Source organism: Euprymna scolopes, chromosome 8, assembly GCF_053919585.1.
Source record: "Euprymna scolopes isolate OS-2025 chromosome 8, ASM5391958v1, whole genome shotgun sequence".
NCBI lineage: Eukaryota > Metazoa > Mollusca > Cephalopoda > Sepiida > Sepiolidae > Euprymna > Euprymna scolopes.
Genome location: NC_136489.1, coordinates 117,601,919 through 117,625,041, shown reverse-complemented (window position 1 = coordinate 117,625,041; position 23,123 = coordinate 117,601,919). Strand labels below are relative to the sequence as shown.

Below are 23,123 nucleotides of genomic sequence, written 5' to 3'. Positions count from 1 at the left end.
CAGCGTATCCTGCCTTGGCAGAGTACAAAATAGACTTCGTGGCTTAGTGGGGGATGCCCTTTTCTCTACCTTGCAACCTCTCTCCCACAGAAGAGACGTTGCGAGCCTATCCTTGTTTTATCGTTATTTACATGGCAGGTGCTCGTCTGAACTCCAATCTTTGGTCCCCCCTCGCCAATCTTTCACGAAAAACACCCGTCTAGCTGAATCCACTGTGAAAAATTTCCCCCACTCTATATCTGTGCCTAAATCAAAACGCGGATTCCATGAACAAAGCTTCTTTCTTAGAACTGCACGCCTGTGGAACTCTGTTCCGTCTGCCTGCTTCCCACCGGACTACAACTTGGATGTGTTTAAGTCCAATGTTAACAAATTCCTAATGAACCGTCCCCTTAAGTAAACACTTCATCAAATCTCCACACTAACGTAATGTACTTGCAATAACCCTTATCCCTGAGTGGCTTCCGGGCCTTGATAAGTGGTGATCACTGTGTAAAAAAAAAAAAAAGTAGGAATAAGCTGCTCTCCTTTAATGATTACAAGAAGCCTCTCCAACCACTGATATCCACGACAAATAACACACCTACCTGAGAATTCTTCCTTCAAGGTTTTCGGCTTAACATTCACAGGCAATATGAGCTGGAACAAATACATAGAGGATAATTGTGAAGGTTGATACAAAGAAGGTGGGTTCCCTCTATCATGCTAGAAGACTACTTACATCTGAGAATATTTTTTACCTCTACAAGGCCACCATTTGCACATGCATGGAGTATTGTTGCAACATCTGAGCTGGTGCATTTACCGTTAGTCTTTCCCTTTTGGATAGGGTTCAAAAAAGAGTCTTAGATTCCACTTTGTCAACTAAGCTCCAACCCCTGTCCCATCGCCGCAATGTTGCATTCCTGTGCCTGTTTTACAAATATTTTAATCAAATGTGCTCTGATGAACTCATTGCACTTGTGCCCCCTCAACATGCATATCCCTGACAAACCCGCTTAGCAACAAAATCACACCCCTTCACTCCTTAAATGCCAGAAAGCTTTTTACTCTAATAGTTTCTTCCCTCGAATGGCTAGACTTTGGAATTCCCTTCCTGTTACCTGCTTCCTTGACTGTACTTATATGCAGAAATTTAAAATGTAACGTAAACCAACATCTTAATCTTTCCTAGGCATGGTTCTGTATAGTAGCCGCTTACGTCCAAATGGCAATATGGCTTGTTAGGGGTGAATGTGAGTAAAAAATAAAGATAAAAAAACAACTTTTTTTTTTTTTTTTAGCCTTTTATGTTTTCTTTTCACATGCTTTTAGGGTAGTTAAAGGGGTAGATAACTCTTTGGGATTTATGTCCCTTTGATTACAACATTACATTCCTCTAATTCTTGGTGGAATGCATTGCTCTCTCTCTCTCTTTTTTTTTTTTTTTTTTTTGTTGTGTGTGTGTGTGTTACTTCATTATAAAGTCTTTGAATCTGGTTGGAAGCAGTCTTTTCCATGATGGGTTTAGTCTTGGAAGTTGGTCAGCCATTTTGGTTGTGAGTGTTCCTCAATGCTCTTCTTGTGGGTGTAGGCAGTATTTGCCTTCCGAGTTTAAGTCTGACTCTTCTTCTTATTGAATGTGCTCAAGCTTACTCGCTTGAACAGAGATGAGTTTCTGATGACTTGGTGGTTTCCTCTCTGCATGGTTATCATATTACGCTTTCTTTTTATTTTTGTGACCGTATATGGTTTGGGGTTGTATAATGGGGAAACCTTGCCTGACCAGGATTTTGTGACCTAGGCAGAGGGGTGTTGATTTTTTATCTTTATTTTTGCCCGCATACGATTTCATTTTCTTTCATTTGGAATTATTTTTTTTTTCTATACTGTCCAACATTGGCCCTAGTGCTGGTTTCTCAACAGTATTAGGTATGCTGATTTTCATTTTTCTGCCAGTACAGGCTTTGAAAAGAGATGTTTTTGTGGTGGGATGAGGGGGGTGACTATATAGCCTTAGAAAGTGGGGTGACTGGGTTTCCAATCGTGACCTTCCACCATGGTAGCAAGTACAAATCTTTTTAAAATACGCATAAAGTGCTCCACCTGTCTATTTGCCTCAGGCCATACAAGTGCGATTTTTCTGTGCCTAAAACCTGACTGATTGGCAAAAGTCTTGAAATGGGAGTCCATTATCAGACTTTAAATCAGTTGGATACCCTTGTCTGGCAAAGATCATGTTCAGGCGAGAGATGACTGCACTTGCAGACACTATCAGCTATAGTGATTGATTTAGTCTCCAAAAATGGGAAAAGATCTGCAAAATCAACCAAAGTTTCAATTCATGGAGCAGTTGCGAAGGAATTGGAGTCTATGGGTTCACGATGTGCATGTTCCGCGCTGATAGTCCTTGTGGTAATCTTTCCTGACTGATGGCGTGTCCAGAGGTTCAAGTCCAGATAAATTCGCTATTTCACAGAAATCATGAGTTCCTTTTTGACTGCCGTTTTTTGCAGATAGATGAGCAGGAAAAGTCTTCCCTTAAAATTGGATTCTCAATAAAACAAGACCGACACGTATTGTTGTAACGAAAATGGAACAAGAACTGAAGGTTTTTGCCGAAACGAATTTAGCGTGTAATTTCATGCCTGACCAAATGAAACTTCCAGAAGAAGCTGAAACTCCTGCGAGCTTTTGCTATAGAATAGTTGGCAGAGCTCCTAGCTAGCAAATTTCAACAACCCAAAATATTTTGGATAAGTATTTTTCATCTTAATGAAAGGTGGACGACATTAGAGCGTAATCTTCATTTCTGGTTACCATCGGTAAAAAAGACATTTATTTTATTTATAACTTGAAAATCATAAAAGAGCTTGTGCAGCAGCTAGGGATTGTTATTCTCGGCCCCAAAAATAAAGAGATTAAACCATTCCTGTAATGACCTGGTCCCTGTTGATTGCGGTGTAATGCTGGTTCTGTGCAGTTCTAGGAGATCCACTCTCCTAGGCTTTGTCTCTCTTTGAGAAAGAGGTTAGCTTATTGCTATTCAGGCACTCTTTGCAGGTTACAGTGCCCCTTCTTGGGGTTGCTGACTTCTCACTCCCACTTTCCGGGCCCTGTCGTTGGGGCATTAGAATACACCGACTGCCTCCCTGCAGAGGGTAAAAGTCCCTCAATGGGGATCCTGGATATGACCTTAAACTATATCCAGTGGTGAGGCTCCAGCTTGCAGGCTTTGGAGAGTGTGGAGCCACCCTTTAATTACCATTGCTCCCAGGTCCACTCTGACCCGGGGTGGTAGTACCTGGTAGGGTTCCAACTATGGGTTAAATAGAAACCGACTTGAAAACAACAAATATATTCTATTAAAAATTTTTTCTTCAAAATTTTTGGATTCGGCATTAAATAACCCGAAAAGGGTTGATATGCCGTAAAACAAAAACAACCAACCAACCAACCCACTTTCCGACTCTGATGTCTAAGTTTTTGCAGTAGGAAAGAACTAAATACCTTATTAGCATTTCGATTCTTAAAGGCTGGAAATAGAAGTGCACAGGAATATATAGAGATTCCTGAAAAACGCCAGGTGTGCCTATAAACTTACAGAAATGTATTTCAAGTAATGTCACCAATTGACACCCCTATTACGCAATGAAAGCTGTATAAGTCCTTCGACCCTCTCTAATAAATTGAATATTATAAAATGTTTAAAATAAGTAAATGAATAAAAATAAAAATAAATTATTTATTAAACACAAAAAGAATATAGAGTTCCATCGTTCAGGTCCAGACAATATTAGGTTTTCCCAAACCACCTCATATATAATGATTGCATCATATAATCATTATGCATATAACTTTCATGCATACAATACAGTGACATTTTTTTATCTTTTTTTTTTTTTTTTGTGTTAACCAAATGTTATAATATTAATTTTTGTGTTAATCAAATGTTATAATATTAATTTTTGTGTTAACCAAATGTTATAATATTAATTTTTGTGTTAACCAAATGTTATAATATTAATTTTTGTGTTAACCAAATGTTATGATATTAATTTTTGTGTTAACCAAATGTTATGATATTAATTTTTGTGTTAACCAAATGTTATAATATTAATTTTTGTGTTAACCAAATGTTATAATATTAATTTTTGTGTTAATCAAATGTTATATATACAAGGAGCGTTCCAAAAGTAATGCCTCCAATTATTTTTATTTCGTCTGAATGAATTAGAGGGGATTGCAAATTGCATTGTTAAAAGTTTCATCTCTCTGTTGCAGATATTGATGGTGTGAGACTCTGAGAAAACAAGCCTGTTATGTACGTGTGCCAGAAGCCGAGAGGCATCATTGAGTTCCTGGCAAAAGTGCATTGAGAATGGTGGTGACTATGTAGAAAAATAAATTCTGAAGCACAAGATGTGGCTCATTTTAATGATAGCACTCCTGTTTTCGTAGCTCTTCAACTTTTTGAGTTAATAAAATAGGAGGCTTTACTTTTGGAATGAGTCCCATTTATGTTTTCTTGTAAAGCTTACTTAAAATTACTTAAAAAGAAAAAAAAAAGCATACAAAACCATGGAATGTTTCAATGTAGATACTGCCACTCCGACCAAAACTAATCATTTATTTGAGGAATGCTTTTATTTCTGTAATAAAACTGATTATCAAGCACCCCATATAAAACAAAACGCACATTTCAACAGCTTGATAATTTTATCTGAACATTGAGCAAGTTTTCTCACCCTCAGCTAAACCACCCCCACTACCTACAAAATGAGATTCTATTTTTTAGACAATTACATATACAGAGACCTCAAAAAATGTGACAAAAAGTAAATAGATAATAATCTATCTATATAGAAGAGTGAGAACGTGTATATGCGTGCGGATACTTCTCAACCTATATACTCAACAAATTTTTAATCTACAGGCTTGAAATTTGGTATATAGGGTATTCAGACATATGGAAAACTTTTTAATCAGTTTTCATCCCGGAAAAAAGGGCTGCTGAGGGGTCAAAATTGAAAAATTGGTACTTGTGGGGGAGGGTTAGGGTTTTTATCTGCTTGTCAACTGTTTCATGAATGCGCATGCATGAATTGTTTATATGACAGATACTGTATGTTAAGAATAAATGGGTTTGAAAACACTTTAAAGTTGTGACAAGCTGGCCTAATGGTTATCATACTTGACTCACTGTCTTTAGGTTTTGGTTTCGATCTCCGCTTGAGTATTTTTTTTTTTTTTTTTTTACTTACAAGAAGTGAACTGTTTAGAAAAAACATAATACTCGCACGCACATGTCTCAGTTCCTTTCGTTTTTCTTTTACTTCATTATTTTTTAAGGAATTAATGTTACATTTAATACCGGGCAATGCCGGGTACACTTGCGGATAAAAAATATTTTAGAATTTGAAGATGATTATCACGCAATTTGAATTTGAAGTAGTACAAGTGGGACGTCCATTTCTGAACCACTGTCATTTTAGGGTACTTGATAAAGATTTGCTGTTACAGTACTTATGCAGAATAACGACTGAAATAAAATATTTAGAAACCCATTCTTAATATGGGGAGGGCATTTTATTTATAAACAAAAGTTGCCGTAAAAGTTGAATTTAACTTGAAGACCCTATCTAAAACAATAGCACGGTCTGTATTCTGCATAAATACCATTTTTACTAAAGGAGATAAATTCTGTGCCATTATTTTTAGGTAGGGAGGATACTTGCATTTAGGGTTAAGGATTTTACCTCCTACCCCTAAAAAAACCTACCATAATGGGATAAAAATTCTGAACCCTAAGTCCTAAAAATCTAGTTAAATGGACTAAAACAACATTATGCGGTTCAAGAATATCCCACAAATGGTCAATGATTTTACATTGAATTTATATGCGAAATTGATCCCCTGCCTTAAATTCTAAATTAACTTTTTTTTGTTTTGTTCATTTATTTTCCACCAAAGTTTCTTATGGTGTTCACACATAATCGCAGATAAAAAATACTAGAATCTTATTTTCTTTTCTTTTTTTTTGTGTTGGGAGTGGGGGTAGCTGAGAGGGTTCATCTACAATAATATCCTTATTTCTTCTATTATATAAAAGAAACTTTATCTGTGTGTGTCTGTGAGTTCGTTCCCTATGGACTCAAAAATGGCTTGGCCGATTTTTTATAAAATTTCGCACAAAGGTACTTTATGTGCTTGGCAGTGTTCTTAGGTAGGTTTTGTATTAGAATGTCTTTGATAAGTATCACTAATTGAAATAATTCGATGTAAGAAGGAACAATTGATTTTGACCAAAGTTAACACTTTACACAGCTTAACATTACAAGTGCATTTGAGAAGTTTTATTACCACACAAGCAGAAAGGCCCAACATATAAAATCAACAGTAGATTATTTGATATGACAGGGGTGTGTTCAAAATGAATGTTTCTGTTTAGGGCACAATTGGAGCATGATACTTGACTTTTGCATTTTAAACTTTAATTCAAGCCATTATGTATAAACAAATGATTTTATAAAATCAACAGTAGGTTCTCTACAGTGCAATGTATTGTGGGCTAAGTCACTGCGGGGAGGCATGTGAAGTTTCCTTCTGGTGTACCGCAATGGGTCCCAAACTACAGCAGTCAATCAACTGATTTGATTGAAAAATGGGCGATTTCACAGATTTCGATGGCAATAAAAATTTTCGAGTGTGTAACATTCGTTGATCATCATTCAATCCCGGGCAACGTCGGGTCTTCCTGCTAGTTTGTTTATAAAATAAATTAAAAAAAAAAAAAAATCAAGCTCTACACAAACAGTAAAAAGACTCCCTAAAAAACATTTAGGACTTGCTTGTTTGTCAGTATTATTTACCAGTTCTCATCAAAAGTGAATGACGTGTGTGTGGAGAAGGTTGGCACTCTGGATAGTTTAAACCTATTGTGCGTCGTCATTTCGGTGAGGCAACCGGCGATATATCAATTCCGTCTTCCAAAAGAGGATATAATGTCTGTGAAGATGATCTTATGATCTGTACCCTATTCTGATGCTATACCGGAGGTCGAGGGCTAGAATATACCTCTCCCACCGAAGGAAAATGTGATACAAGGTCAAAATGTGGGATGTCAGCCAGTGGGACCCGGATCAATTTACAAGGAATTTCGGGTATGCTTAACTAGTTAATAGAACCGGGGGGGGGGGTTAAATACAACAAATAAATGGGGGCATCTTCGTTATTTGAGCGAAATTCAAAAATCAAAGTTTTAAATTTCAAGAAAAACCAATTGTATTTATTTAATTGGCATAGTTTGGGCCAAGATCAAAGTGTAGTATGTGTTCTTCAGATGCTACACTTCAATTTCTTATTCACTCTCAGTGGAGGCGCAATTCTTCACGACTGTGACAATTTTTATTTTTGTTCCTTTTCTACACGTTAAAAAACGACCCTGGTCTAACTCTGCCCCATGGGGAGGCATTGTAAATAGGTACTTAATTGGCATATCACAGTAATGAACATATTCAAAAATTACAAACAAAAAAAATCAATAAAATAGAAAATTAATTATTAATGAAAATAGTTTTCAAAGACAATTAGCAAAAATCGAGTTTTTCTAAAAAAAAAAAAAAAAAAAGGAAACTAGAGAGTTCGACTTGTAACAAGGGAGTTAATAATTTTCTGAAATCTTAGTTTAATTTAGCAAAACTCAATTTTTGCAATTGTCTTCAAACGCTGTTTTCATTAATAATTAATTTTCCACCACATTGTTTTTCATAATTTTTGGATATATTAATTACTGCGACATGACAATTAAGTAAATGTCGTCGGTTTTACTTGAAATTCAATATTTTTGTTTTCGCTCTAATAACAAAGCACCACCAATAAATGTTACCAGCTCTTCTACCTACCTGATCAGTTTTGTGTGTGTGTGTGTTTATTTTAACTTATTTTAAAGCGTTTTGTAGTTTAGTGTCAGTTCTGTTAAGTTAGAACAGAAATCATTGCTTACATTAGTCAGTCATGTGGAGTCTTGATAATCGCTCAAAAATCGAAAATTAAACAAAATCACACCTATAACTGTCATCAATCATTTGAAAATGTAATATTTTATTACCAGTATTTTAGAGCGATTCTCAAGACTTTGTGTGATCGTCTGATATCAGCCATCTTTTTTTCTCGGTCTAAATTAAGGGAGTTTACACTAACTGTGTATCTGATTTACAAGGGTCATTCCAAAAGTAAAGTCTCCTATTTTTTATCTAAAAAAAAATTGAAGAGCTACGAAGACATTAAAACAAGTAACCTTTTCCGTACATGTACAGTTTAATCAAGTCATTAAAAAATAAAAATATCGAAGAAAGGTTATATTGTACGTATCCGTTTTGAACTGAAGATCTCCAAAAATAAATTTCATTTAATTTGATCGAATATTTTTTTTTTTTTTACAGCGGAAAAATACGTTTTTATGAGAAACACGTTGAAGTCAGCCATTATAGGAATTTTTATCACGCCACGGGGAGATTACATCCATGTAAAGTGCCGACACTCCCTCCTCAACTTTATTACTAGCTTTTCTTCCTACAAATCGAACCTTTTGCTCGGTATCTTAACAAATTGTTTTTTCGTTGTAAAAATAAAAAAAAAACTACTTCATGAAATTAAGTGAAAATTTTTTTCGGAGAACTTCATTCCATAACGGATACGTACAATATAACTTTTTCCGATATTTTCATTTGTTAATGTCTTGATTAAACTGTACAAGTACCACCTTCTCTGCTCCATGGTCACCACCATTTTCAATAAACTTTAGCCAGCGACGAACAATGGCTAAAGTTTTTTTGAGATAAACAAGGGTCATTCTCCAAGTGAAGCCTCCTATTTTTAAACTCCAAAATTTGAGAGCTACAAAGACAAGAGTGGTATCATTTTAAATTAGCGGCCTTCAGAATTTATTTTTCTCCATAGTCAACATCATTCTCAATGCGCTTTTACTAGCAATGAATTATGGCTGTGCATGGGCGTCTGGGGCGTGCTTTATTATACAAGGGTCATTCCAAAAATAAAGCTTCCTATTTTTTCTCAACTCAAAAAGTTGAAAAGCTACAAAGACGGGAGTGGTACCATTAAAATGAAAGACCTCTAGAATTTATTTTTCTACATGATCAGCAATATTCTCAATGCACTTTTGTCAGAAATTCAATGATGCCTCTGACGTACGTCCATGACAGGGATTGCTTTCTTAGTTACAACAAAAAGATGAAACTTTCAGGTCATGAATGCATAAGTTCAGTTATCATAACAATGCAATTTGCAATCCCCTCTGATTTATTCGGGCGGAATATTAAAAGTAAGACGCATTACTTTTGGAGCACCCCTTGGATAATAATTATCGCCTGTTGGTCCAAAACTGGGTGATCATTTTACATTAAATTTATATGCAAAAGTGATCCCAACTTTAAAATATTATTTCATTTTATTTTTACCGATACTGCTCTAGACTGTTTACATGTAATCGCCTAAAAATATAGAAATTTCGCGTGTGCTCACAAAGTGTGCAGTTTTAACCAAGAGTCATTCATGCAGTATAGCTAACAACCGAGAAATCAAAAACAAACAAAATATGCAATGATTAACATTTATCGAACGCACGAATTTTTTTTTTTTTTTTTTTTTGTAAATTTATCGATTTGCATGGTTTTAAAGTTCTGAAAGTGTTTAAAAAAAATTTCTTTTTATTTCGTCAGCATCTGACTTTTAGAAACATTAAAAATCCATAGTTAAAAAACAAGCAAATAAACAACAACAAAACTTACTACTTACCCTAAGGTTGATAGCACGTCCCTTTGGACTAAGGGTTAGTGGTAGAATAAATCTTTTAGCAGGGTGCCCGGCATTTCCAGGTCATAAAATACATATAAATATTATACAAGATGGCCCACTTAAAAGTAGCCCAGAAAATGTAGTAGAGAGGAAGAACATTCTCTTATTGTCTAAATTACCTGTAACGTTGTTTAAATTACCTGTAGCGTTGTTTAAATTACCTGTAGCATTGAGCGTTATAAAAGATGCTAAAAAGCTCCCCGTTAACATCTATGCATTTCTGGACACGTTTAACAACGTTTTCAGATACTGTCTGTAGATGATTCTCCTGATAGCGTTGGTAATGTTATTCTTTAGTTGGTCTAGATTGTGAGGATTATTTGCATAAACGTTTTCTTTAAAGTCCCCCAAAGATAAAAATCACATGTTGACAAGTCCTAGGAACTTGGTGGCCATAACCCTTTGCTTATTGTTCTCTCTTTCGTAAACATGTCATGAACTCGTGTCAGTGATCTGTGAGACGTGGCATGTAGCGCCATCTTGTTGGAAAAAGAATTACATTTTGTCTTGTGGTGTCAGTTGGTCGCTAAGAGAAAGATTAGAGAGATCGGACTCTGTATTTTAATTAATGCAGAATTAATATTTATTATACACAGAAATACCGTAGGTATTATGTATAATGTTAAGTTCCTTTAAAAAAAAAAAAAAAAAAAATGAAGTGAAATAACGGAAAGAAACTGAGACATGTGCATGCAAGTATTATGCCTTTTCTAAACAGTTTACTTCTTGTAAGTAAAAAAAAAAAAAAACTCTAGCTGAGATTGAATCCAAAACCTAAAGACAATGAGTCAAGTACGATAATCATTAGGCTAGCTTGACACAATCTTGAAAGTGTTTTCAAACTTACTTATTCTTAACATAAGGAATCTGTTACCTGAACCATTCACGCATGCACATTCGCAAAGTAGTTGACAAGCAGATAAAAATCTGATGATCCCCACATACCAATTTTTCAATTTTAACCCCCTAGCAGCCATTGTTTCCGGATGAAAATCGATTAAAAAGTTTTCCACGTCTGATTATCCTATATACCGAATTTGAAGCCTGTAGATAAAAAATTTCTTGAGTACATAGGTTGAGAAGTGTCCTCACACAACATACACACATTCTAACTTTTATATATATACTAGTAGATATACCCGGCGTTACCCTGTCGTAAAATATGCATAAATATATTTTAATTAATGTAGAATTTTTATTTAAATATAAACAAAAGTACCGCAGGTATTAAACGTAACATTAAATACTTTTAAAAAATGAAAAAAAAACAAAACAAAAAAAAACGGACTGAAACCGAAACGCGTGCATGCGAGTATTATGTTTTTTTCTAAACGGTTTACTTCTTGTAAGTAAATTTTAAAAAAATACTCGAGCCGAGATCGAACCCTAAACCTAAAGACAGTGAGTCAAGTACGATAACCATCACACCAGCTTGACATGGCTTTCAAAGAGTGTTTTCTAAGCAACTCATACTGTCATATTTCATGGCCGCGCATGTGCAGTCGTGAAACAGTTGAACACAAGTAAAAATCCGGTGGCCTCCCACATACCAATTTTTCAATTTTGACCCCTTAGCAGCCGTTTTTCTGAATGGAAACAAATTAAAAAGTTTTCCACCTGTCTGAACATCCTATATACCGAAATTCAAGTCTGCAGATTAAAAATTCCTGGAGTATATAGGTTGAGAAGTGTCCTCATACACACACACACACATTCTCACTTCAATAGAATATTATATATATATATATATATATATATATATGTATATATACTAGCAAAAGTATCTGTCGTTGATTGGGTTCAAAAACAGCCTACAGAAAATGGACTCTGATTTATGAAAGTATGATAGGTTATGAAAAGGAAGGGTTGTAAAGAGATAGCTTCGAATTTGGGGGTATCAAAACCAAAGCAAAATATGATGAAAGTCAAAATAAAATGGATAAACCCCATAATTTATTATACCATACCTGTTCACACTGAAACACTTATCACAATATTCTGTGGATCTATATTAAAAACCCTTGTTAAACTTTGTGACATATTTCCATTCTATGGAGGTCAGGCGCGAACGAACACCCCATAATTTTATTATACCATATTTCTTCAGACTGAAACATAATTATCAAAGTATACTTACGCAGATAGATATGAAAAGTCTTTATTAAAGTTTGTGCCTATTTCCATTCTATGGAGGCCAGGCGTGAACGCAGACCCCACAATTTTATTATACCATCCCTATTTAAGTTAAAACATACTTATCAAAGTATTCTTATGTACATCTATATCAAAAACACTTGTAAACGTTTTTTTTTTTTTGTTTAAATTTTTTATTTACATACTTTGTGGACCAGGCACGAACGCAGACCCCACAATTTTAATGAACCACCGTTCTGCCAGATCAAACATACCCATTCCTGTGTCTCGATACATCTTCTATCATTATATGTAATCAGTTTTTTAAAATAGTCACCCATATAGGAGTCTATTCGTGACCAGACACACACACACACACACACAGACATTCCGCTTTATATTATATATATATATATATATATATATATATATGTTAAAGCTTGAAATTAATGACCATCTCCAAACAAAATCGACCACCATCTTGTGTTTGACTAAGTGAAAGTGACGATTACATACTCAGAGATAATAAATTTTACAATCAATTTCCACACTTTAAAATCATACAGGTCGGTAGAAAATTAAATTTTCATACGTTTGGTAAAAGTTATATTTGTATATTTTCTTTGTTTTCGATTTGTCGACTGCTAACTACACTGCATGAATGCCCAACGCTTTTTTTATTTTTTGGAAAAGGGTATAATACATTATACATGATGATATTTAGGAAAACATGTCTGCATAAAATGCACACATTTGCAAAAACTAAATAAATACCCCCCCCCAAAAAAAATGACTAAAAACATTAAAAAACAAAAATATTTAAAAAAAATAAAATGAAAATAGCAACAAAAAAATGCAGCAATAAATATATAGGTAAAAATATAAAATGTTTTGTTTTCCATTTCAAAAACCTGAGTTTAATTTTGTATGGTTGCTCTTTAATTGTTGTAACTTGTTAGCAGATTTTACTGAGCCAATATTGGCATTCATGGGGGCTGATCTATATAAAATACTCATTTATTTTCCTCCATTTCCATGAATACTTTCTTTTTATAAATAAAATATTGTTAAAAGAAATTGGGAATTATATAAGTAGGATCACCACACAGACTGAATGAGGTATTTTTGTGAAAAAGTCTAGCGTAGAGTAAGTAAAATAAAAGTATATACAAATTGTATGACAACCGACCCTCACCCCACCCCAAATCATTAGGGCTTCATGCCTAAGGTGACAAGTGGACTTTTGTAATACATGTTGAAACAAAATGTAGTAACATCATTATAATTGTACCATCTTTTTTGCCTAAATAAAATACTTGAGCGATTAATTCCTATTATAGTCACGTAAATTATTCCAGATGAAATTGATTTCTGCGTTACTTTCAAACAGCTTATTCTTACTTAAATCCGGCTTTAGTAAAAAAATAAATAAATGAATAAATAAAAAACGGCAAGTTATATCAAGCCTTATCATGGGAAATGCTGAACTGAAAACTAGTACAGAAACATGTAGTTGCCATGTTTATGAACAACAAATCGTGAAAGATTAGTTAAGGAAGAACGATGACTCAAGTTCATAACTGTCTCCTCTAACTAGAATATTATAAACTTAAGTTTTCCTTCTAGAATTAACGTGACTGAAATAGGAATTAACCTACTACTGTAGCAGCAGTATGACATCGACAACAACAAGCAACAGTAACAACCAACATTAGCGTTGATCTGCTTGACTTCTAGTATTTACCTTTCTCCCACTGCGAAAGGATGTGACACAAGGTCGGAAGGTGGGATAAATGATCCCCTGCTGTAAAAGAGGATCACTATGGTCCTGCAAAAATAAGTCTGAGTAGCCCAGTCGGCATTCCCTGATGATAACAAGCAATAAACTTGTTCCTCCCTAAAACCGGGAAGGAGGTGGCAAGGCCTTGGAGTGTGGACCTCCTAAAACTACCTAGAACATTTGCCTCAATCCGACAGCTAAAAGGCCCCTTAAATGGCCTAGTTTCTGTTGAACTGATTGTTGTGGTCAGAACCTTGACTAGTATCCCACTCACTTTTGAATCTGCTTGACTTCTAAGCTGGGTGCTGATTGGCGCAAACATTTAACGTCGATTCTGATTTATCCAATTAGAAACAATCTCTCATGTGAGCAGAGTATAAGTCTAAGAGTTTATAAAAGAGAGTGCTTGCAACTCTTGGCAAAGTCGTCTGCCTCCTTCATCGCTTTGTGCAACCTCCAAACATACATACATATGCACGTTTTTTTTATTAGTGTAGATTATTATCATTACGGCTCTTATATTTTCAAATAAAAATTTTGTTTTTAATTTATCTCATGAATACAACATGCATTATGATTGTCAGTTTAATTGTCTTATTAATTTTTTACTAATAAAATCAATATTAACACATAATGTTAATACTAGCTTTTTAGCAGACTGTGTGGTATATTAGGTACCTCCCAGCATATGGTATCAATATTCCAACGTCTCTTTTTAAAATGTGTGAAAGTATATTTTTTTTCACTTCTGATTGGCTGTAATAAAATTTCTGAATCCGTCAACAGTGTTTGAAAAATTTCTATGATGTACGTATCCATGATGGTACAAACATACTGTATACCACAAATCACATGAATTGATCAAATAATGTTATTTTTAAATAAGAAAATCAAATTTTAAGGCTAAATGGTAAGCAATAATCTTGCGACACCATCTTGAAAACAGTCTGAAGTAATAAGGGAAATAATTCTAAATAATTAAAAAATTTCTGAGATTTTAGTAAGCCATTCTTAATGTGGGAAGTGGGAGGGCATTGGAAAACCTCAAATTCGTTTAAAAATTATTTTCTTTATAAGAATAAAACTACTTAATCAATTTATGTGATTTGCGGTATATAATACTTTTTACATCACAATACAGGTTTTTCTTTATTGTTTTAATCCAATTTTTTTTTACAAAAGAGTCACCACTTATCCAGTCCAAAAGGCCACTCGAGTATAAGGGTTAATAAGTGTCAGGTGGTCGGTAAGACAACATCAAAATGATCGGTAGTGATGAAAATAGAGTAGAATTTTATTACTCCAGAGAACAACTTAACAAGAACTTGTTTGCATTGAACTTGAAAACAATCATGTTGTAGCCAGATGAAAAGCAGCCCTGCAGTATAGAGTTTCATAGGTGGACAGTTCTAAGAAATTTTGTTCAGAGAATTTGTGTTTTATTTTAGACACATAGAGACAATAGGGGGAAATGGTTGACAATGATTGTAGCTAGACGAGGCTTGTTGTGAATGGGTAACCATAGATTAAAGCTCAGCCGAGCACTTGCCATGAAAATAGCGATAGAGCAGAGTTAGACTTGCAACGTGTCTTCTGTGAGAAAGAGGTTGTAAGGAGAAGAAAAGGACATCGCCCACTAGATACCGAAGCCGGTTTCGAACCCTGTCAAAGCAGGAAAGTGTTTTTTATAGGGATGAGTAATAGATAAATACCGACAATTTTACAAAAAAAAAAAAAAAATATTCGCCTGCTGCTGATGATTGAACAAGATTCCACAAGACAGTATTGGTACAAGTCAGACAAGACACCCCCCTTCTCCACCCCGTTACGAGCCTCAACTGTTTTGCACCAATTTATAGTATTTCTTTCCCGCTTAATAGGATACTTATTTTTGACAACTTGAAAAGATGGCTGCATTGTAGTTTCTCAAACATCAAAAGATTTTGAATTTTCTTTTAAGTGTGTGTCTGCTTGTGCCCCACTTGACTATTGACCCCAAACAGTAGAAATTCTGAGAGTTCTGTTAAAGCATTGTCTATTTATAGGATCTGAGGATACATGTCCTCAACAATTAGCCCAACAAAGTCTGGGCCATTTTGAAACTCGTGGTTTCTTTTCTATTGGGTGAAGGTAAGATTATGTTCAGTCTATTATGGTGGGGTTTCCCAAACTTCAGGACACTATGGAACCCCGGAACAGGACAAAGGTTTTTCACTGAATACTAACAAAATAATTTCTTAAATGAATATAAAATAGATTAATTTCAAATTTTAACTTATACTTATTCATTAGTTGTTCTTGTTCATGTGATTTCACTATATTTTCATGTTTACAACCATTTTTTGCCCCCCCCCCCCGTCCGACAAAAGGAGGGTGGGCCTGTAAATTCACCCTTGTCCGTTCATCAGTTCGTCTGTTCACACTTTTCTTAATAACTACGGCTTGACTTTTCTCGGGGTGGGGGTGGAGGGGGGGGGGTACATCAGTGGACCCTCATTCAGTTCCAAACGACTACTGCACTAGCCTACCTTGTGGGAATCATGTTTTATTTTACCTCGGTGGTGAAATATAAAAAAACAAAAACGATATATCTCGTCAGCCTAAAATTAAGTATTTAAATTTTGATTTAAATACATAGTCCAATTTAAAGATCATGTCACAAGTTTAACTACAAAAAGTATTTGTTGGTTCCCCGACAAAAGGAGGATGGACATGTAAATTCACCCTTGTCCGTTCATCCATTCATCTGTCCACACTTTTCTCAATAACTACGTCTTGGAAGTTTTTGAAATTTTGCACAAACATTAAACATGACATGAGTAAAAAAATAACAGAACACATTTTCCGGGAAAACTCCGGTTGCCCCTCTAGGGGTGCCGTTCGGGTTAAAATTGACACTTTTGTGCTTATTAAAAAAAAAAAATGATGCCTTGGATTTTTATAAAACTTTCTGAAAAGTTGTAACTAACTGATTTCTATATAATTTTGTCTGTCTATACTTTGCGATAACTCTTGGGTGTGTCCCAGGGGTTCTTTTAGGGCTAATAAACATTCCATTTTTGGAACTATTTTATCATATTTGTCCAAAATTTTCTCTGTGTGTCTATTTAGCAGTTTTGCGTGGTGCTGAACTCAAATTTAAATATGTTAAGGCCTAGGGGACTTGTGGGGCTTAATGGGGGTGGCGGCAAATGATGAACTTAGTCATTTCTTTTTTTTGCATGATGCAGAACTCAAATTTACACATGTTAAGGCCTAAAACTGTATCATTTATTCATTTTCACCAGGATTTGACATACCCTGGAGACTTTGTGGACTAAATGAGGGGGGGGGGGCAAATTCTGAACAGTATCAGGAGATGTGCAGAACAGGAAACTTTGATGGCATGGCCACATTGAAAGAATAAGTAAGATTTCTTTGGTTAGTATATGTTGAAGTAGCAGTCCAGTTCATGAGGAAGATTAAGTGAGAGGAAGTCATTATAATGGATGAGAGAATTTCAAAGTCAGTTTTTAAAAGCTGCCCAACACAGACCAGCATGTAAAATGGATGTGGATGGAACCAAATATGATCATGATGATTCTTGTAGAGCTTGCTTCAAATGTCTAAAATTTAAAATTCTCAGCTGATAAGATGTCAATGCCACCCAAGAAGCAGAGACAAACGATTGGGTGGGAGTTCTAGTACTTTCCCTAGTCCATCTTACCCCAAATAATGACCTTATAATCTATTAATGGCCGTGTGATTGTATATACCTCAATCTCCTCAACATTTCTTTCCTAATTTGTTACTGACCCGGTTGAAAGGATGAACTTATTTTAGTTTCTCAAACATCAAAGATTCTGATTTTTTTTTTTTTTTTTTTTTTTTAAGTGGATCTTTATGGGTGCACTTGACCTTAAACAGAACAGAAATCTTGAATTTTCTTTTACAACAATTTTTATTTGTTTATTTGTATATTTATTAGTTTTACATCACCTTAAATAATGGCGGCATCTTTTAAAAATCCTTAAACAATTTCAAAAGATAAACATTTTTTTTTTTTTTTTAGAAATACAAATTTTTTTGTAAGGTTTAACTTAAATTCAGTCCAAAACTTCCTCCCCAAAACAAGATTTTGTAAAAGTGCAAAATAGTTAACACTAAAAATCATAACTATTAACCCCCCCCCCCAAAAAAAACAATAATATGTTTATATAAAACGCATTAGAATGAGATTCTCTAACGAACCATGTAGAAACAATTTGTAATGGGGTTTTAAATAGTAAAAGTAAAGAACACTTGAGAACTCATAAACCAAACAAAATGGTAGAATCTGCATAGTTTTAACATATGTAAACAATTTGAGCTAAGTGGGCAACTATAGTCAAGAACGATCAGAAGGCTCCCTTTTTAATTGATTGCTCCACTTGCCTTTAATCCTCGCCTTATGATGCTGAGTATATAGAGGATGTTAAGAACTATTTTTTTTTAAAGTCTTTGGTGTGACTCGACTGAAGATTGAAACCTGGTCTCCCAGTCCATTAGCAAACACTCTTACCATTATATCAAATGGGCCGATTTATAAGAATTATTATGGTATAAAATTCTTACAAATCGTTTCCATGCATAAAAATTATCTGGGTCCAGTAGACAATTTCATTCTAATGTGTTTTATCTGCACTTATTGAACCGTGCTGAAATAATAATGTTATTATTTAGAAAGCCATTCTTAACATGTGAAGAGGAGGGTGTTTTGTAACTATTCTGTACTTTCAGCTAACAATTTAATAAAAAAAAAAGATATCGTAAAACTTTAATTTAACTTGAAAATACTATTTAAAAATAGCGCGGTTCAATAAGTGCATCATCAGCACCAAATTATATATTGCGAGTTCTATTCTCTGCTTTTATCCCAGATATTTAAAAAATATTATTCATAACTTTAGGAATTCTTAAAAATTTCAGAATCATTGTGAAAGAAGGTCGTCCAGAGGTTACTGTGATAAATGTATCTGATTGATATTAATAGTCATTATTTTTTATTTATTTATTTATTATTTATTTTTTTTTTAAGTAGAGTACTGGTCCAGAATTCTCTCGCTGTGAATAAACAAAAACAAGGAATAATCTGTATGATATATATATACCCGTGACGCGGAGAAAATATCATACTCTAAAAATCACGTAAATTAAGTCACGGTGACGTGTGATATTAACATTAACAAAATTTTTGGTTCAAAAACAAGGAATACAAAAGACTATTTCCTTATTTCATGGAATGAATAATAATCTTTTGTGTTTGTATTCCAACAATAAATTTTGTAAATTCTAATTTGCATCATTCAATTTCATATATCAGGGCTCGGGCTCTACATTGCGCGTGAAAAACAGTCGCATTTGCGAGTGATTTTTCAAAGTGGGGACTAGAAATAATGAAACGCTTATCTTTTGGCGATTGTATTTCTTTCACCGACAATCTCCCAAAGTTAAAAAAAAAAAAGTTGAAAAGATATTTTTCGTTCTACTGAATGAAAAATATCTTTTCAACTTTTTTTTTTTTTTTTAAAACGAACAAAGTTTATTTAAACAATAAAAGTTTAATAGAACAATATACTCTTTTTTTAACAAAGGCTGTTTAAAAAATATCTGAAGAAATTAGAATGCTTATACCTTCAAGTATCGACATAAATTTTTTGTGTATTTAGAATTACACTTATTAAAAAAAGCAAAAAAAAACAGAAAAATCTTTATAGCGTACATACTCTTCACAGAACTTAGATGTCATATTCTAAAAATCATGTGGGTTTGGCTAGTAACTTTTCTATTTCGCTAGTAAACGAAAATATTTAGTTGCCAAAGGTGAACTAAAGATAAGTTTGTCCGTAGAGACCTGTAAGAGCAAATAGTTATTATAAATTCTATCTCCTATTTGGTTTTATCGAGCTTTTACATCTGGTTGAGATTACTTTATAAATAGTAATCCTTTAATATTTATAATATGCTTTAGTTTTACCAACTTGGATCATTTTTGGTAAATTTAATTGTAATTCTTATTTTATATATATATATATATATATATATATATATATATATATATATATATTCTGCGTTTCATCCACTATAGGATTCGTCAGGCTTATGCGTGAATTCTGTGGTTGCTTCTTGTTTTTATATATGTTGAGGATTTTTAGTTAGCCAATCAGCTTTCTAGTATCCACCGCGCCCCTTCCTATCAGCCAATGGGCATGCATTTTATCGAACAAAGGATCTGTTTTAGAACTAGGTTAGTGGTTTAAGGTAGACGTTTTCCTTTTTTTTTTTTTTTTATATATATATAAATATACCTATGTGTACACACATACATGCACGTATATACATATATATATATATATATATATATACATATATGTGTGATCGTTTATGTATATTCATGTTTATTTAATTTATTTATTTGTTTGTTTTCTATTGTTGTTGTTAGTTTTAAAGCTATTTTGTATCGCTATCCTAGAGTAAGTTTTATTTTGTGAACACAGTTGTTTGCTATTTCTCGTCTACAGTTTAATAGATTTTGGGGTTCTTTAAAGTACAGGATAGCAAATTTTTCATGGAGGCATAATTTACATGGGTCGTCTAAATGTCTGCACGTGGTAGCTTGTCTCATTATTTTCCATTCGACTACCGGTGAATGTCCGCTTTCTTTGAGTTCCCAGTATTTATTCGCTAGTGTTGTTTTTATACAGTGTTTTTTATTAAAAAAAAAAATAAATAAATAAAAAAAAAATAAAACACCGTATAAAAACAGGCTGATGGTGCAACGCCAGGCAGAACGTTCCGCAGCGCGACTCTCCCAAGACTGGGGGTTGATGTCAAAGTCTTTGAGGGAGGTTCTCAGGCAGTCTTTATATCGTTTCTTTTGGCCTCCTGCAGTCCGCTTTCCCTGGCTGAGTTCCCCATAGAAGAGTTGTTTGAGGATTCGGCCGTCAGGCATGTGATAGACATGGCCTGCCCACCGGAGCTAGGTTTTGCGGATTATGGAGGTGATGGTATGGAGCCCGAGCGCTTCAAGACTTCTGTGTCAGGAATTCTGTCTTGCCAGCGGATGTTGAGAAGATTATGGAGGCATCCGAGGTGGAAGCCATTCAGCTGTTTTTCATGTCTTTTATATGGCGTCCAAGTTTCACAGCCGTAGAGTAGGGTTGTCAGGATGACTGCTCGGTATACTTTCAGTTTGGTTGCGAGTGTAATGCCTCTCCTCTTCCACACATTGTCTCTAAGTCTTCCAAATGCACTGCTCGCTGTGGAGGTCCTATGGTTAACCTCAATGTCAATGTTGGCGGTGCGGGAGAGGGTGCTGCCAAGGTAGGTGAATTGCTTCACAGTATGAATCTTCTGCCCTTTGACAGTGATGCCGGGTTCGTGGTATGCATCTCCTGGGGCGGGTTGGTACATAACTTCTGTCTTCTTTGTACTGATGGTGAGACCAAAGTTGTCACAACTGGTGGAGAATCCGTCCATTTCACGTTGCATCTCTATCTCATTTGGGGCGTTAAGGGCACAGTCATCGGCAAAGAGAAGGTCTCTGATGATGGTTTCCCTCACTTTCGTGACTGCCTGCATTCGCCTGATGTTAAACAATTTCCCGTCACATCTGTACTTGATGTCAATGTCAGAGTGACTGTCTTTGAAAGCGTCCTGGAGCATGGCAGAAAAAACCATGCTGAAGAGCATCGGGGCTAAGACACAGCCCTGCTTGACTCCGTTGGTCACAGGGAAGGGCTCTGAGGGGTTCTCGTCATCCAGGACATGGACGGTCATGCCCTCGTGGAACTGCCTGACAATGGCGATGAACCTGTCTGGACAACCAAATTTTTCCATGATCCGCCAGAGGCCATTTCGGCAGACAGTGTCAAAGGCCTTGATCAGGTCGACGAACGTGGTGTAGAGGCCCCGGTGCTGCTCGACACACTTCTCCTGCAGTTGGCATGCAGCAAAGATCATATCAGTCGTCCCACGGCCCGCTCGAAAGCCACACTGCCTCTCGGGAAGACGACCATCTTCAAGGAAGCAATCAATGACAATTAAGTAGACCATTAATTTGCCTCGAAATTCAATATTAAAATTTTTTAATTTTGCTTGTATAATGCAGTTGCATCGAGAAAATAAATCTATAATTATTAAACTATTGATTTCATAATTGAATAGTTTACTGTGATACAACCATGTTTTCCCCTCGCTCAACAGCAATCTCTGATTCAATGAAGTCTTCTCTTTCACCTTCTCTTCTGATCGTGTCATCGTTTCTAACATTGGTGACTTGCAAGGAGGTGAACACGGGTTTAAAAGTATAAAAAATAAATAACACAAAATGAAACATACAAAACACTTTTTATGGATATAGCTCTGGATGTGTGTGCGACACTATCACAGAAAACGACCCTATAAACGCTAGCATCCTCACATCTTAGTGGTCTGTCATGGCTATGTTCATCAGTTGATTGATCAATTCATGTACCCATTTGCTCTGGGCCACAACCTGCCTTAAACTATCCTCAACTGTCATGAACTGTCACAAAACTCATTGCCACTCCTAAAACTGTTCATAAAATAACTCTATATATGTCCGACCTTTTGTCCCAGTTACTGTCACACCTTGATTAACAATCCCATTTCAGCTGCCTTTGTATTTCTTTTTGAACAACTTCCTCCACATTGTCTTTTATCCTAAGTTCTTATAAAATATTTCCTGTTTTTTTTTTTGTTTTTTTTTTTTAATTAGTTCCTTGCACTTTTGTATTGGAGAGGGGGGCGTCGATAGTATCACATTACAAACAAACTAAAAAAAAAAAAAAAAAAAAAATATTGTTTAACTTATGAAAATAAAATAAAATTTGATATCTTTTTCTTTTTCAGGAATTTTCAATTTGGGGGCCAAGAAAAGAAACGGTGAGTAATTTTCAATGTTATAAAGATTTTGTGACCATTTAAATATTCTTGATTATCAGTATTGTAAATAAAAAAAAAACATAAGCAAATAAACGGCAAGACTTATAGTGCGATGAATCTCTCCCTTATATATATATATATATGTATGTGTGTGTCAATATTTACAAATTCAATTCTATCCTGAGAAAAAAATGCTCAATATTTGAAATAAAGCATCAACATATGAGACGAATTGAATGATGCAAGTTAACAATTACAAAATTTCTTGTTAAAAAAGAAACAAAAAAAACAATACAAAATACAAAAGTATATTTCCTTATTCCATGGAGTAAATAATATTTCTATTTCTTGTTTTTGAACAATAAATTTTGTAAATGTTGATTTGTATTATTTAATTGCACTCATATATATATATATATATATATATATA

At 34.6% G+C, this 23,123-nt stretch overlaps 1 protein-coding gene across 4 annotated transcripts in view; it reads left to right on the top strand.

Annotated features, from left to right (window-relative positions):
* Positions 1 to 23,123, top strand: part of LOC145283728 (uncharacterized) — a 252,063-nt gene that overhangs the window by 4,836 nt on the left and 224,104 nt on the right. For all 4 annotated transcript variants that reach the window (XM_080132782.1, XM_080132784.1, XM_080132783.1 and 1 more), the window contains exon 2: positions 22,661 to 22,693. In XM_080132782.1, the coding sequence (XP_079988908.1) occupies positions 22,661 to 22,693 (33 nt within the window). The remainder of the gene's footprint in view (positions 1 to 22,660; positions 22,694 to 23,123) is intronic.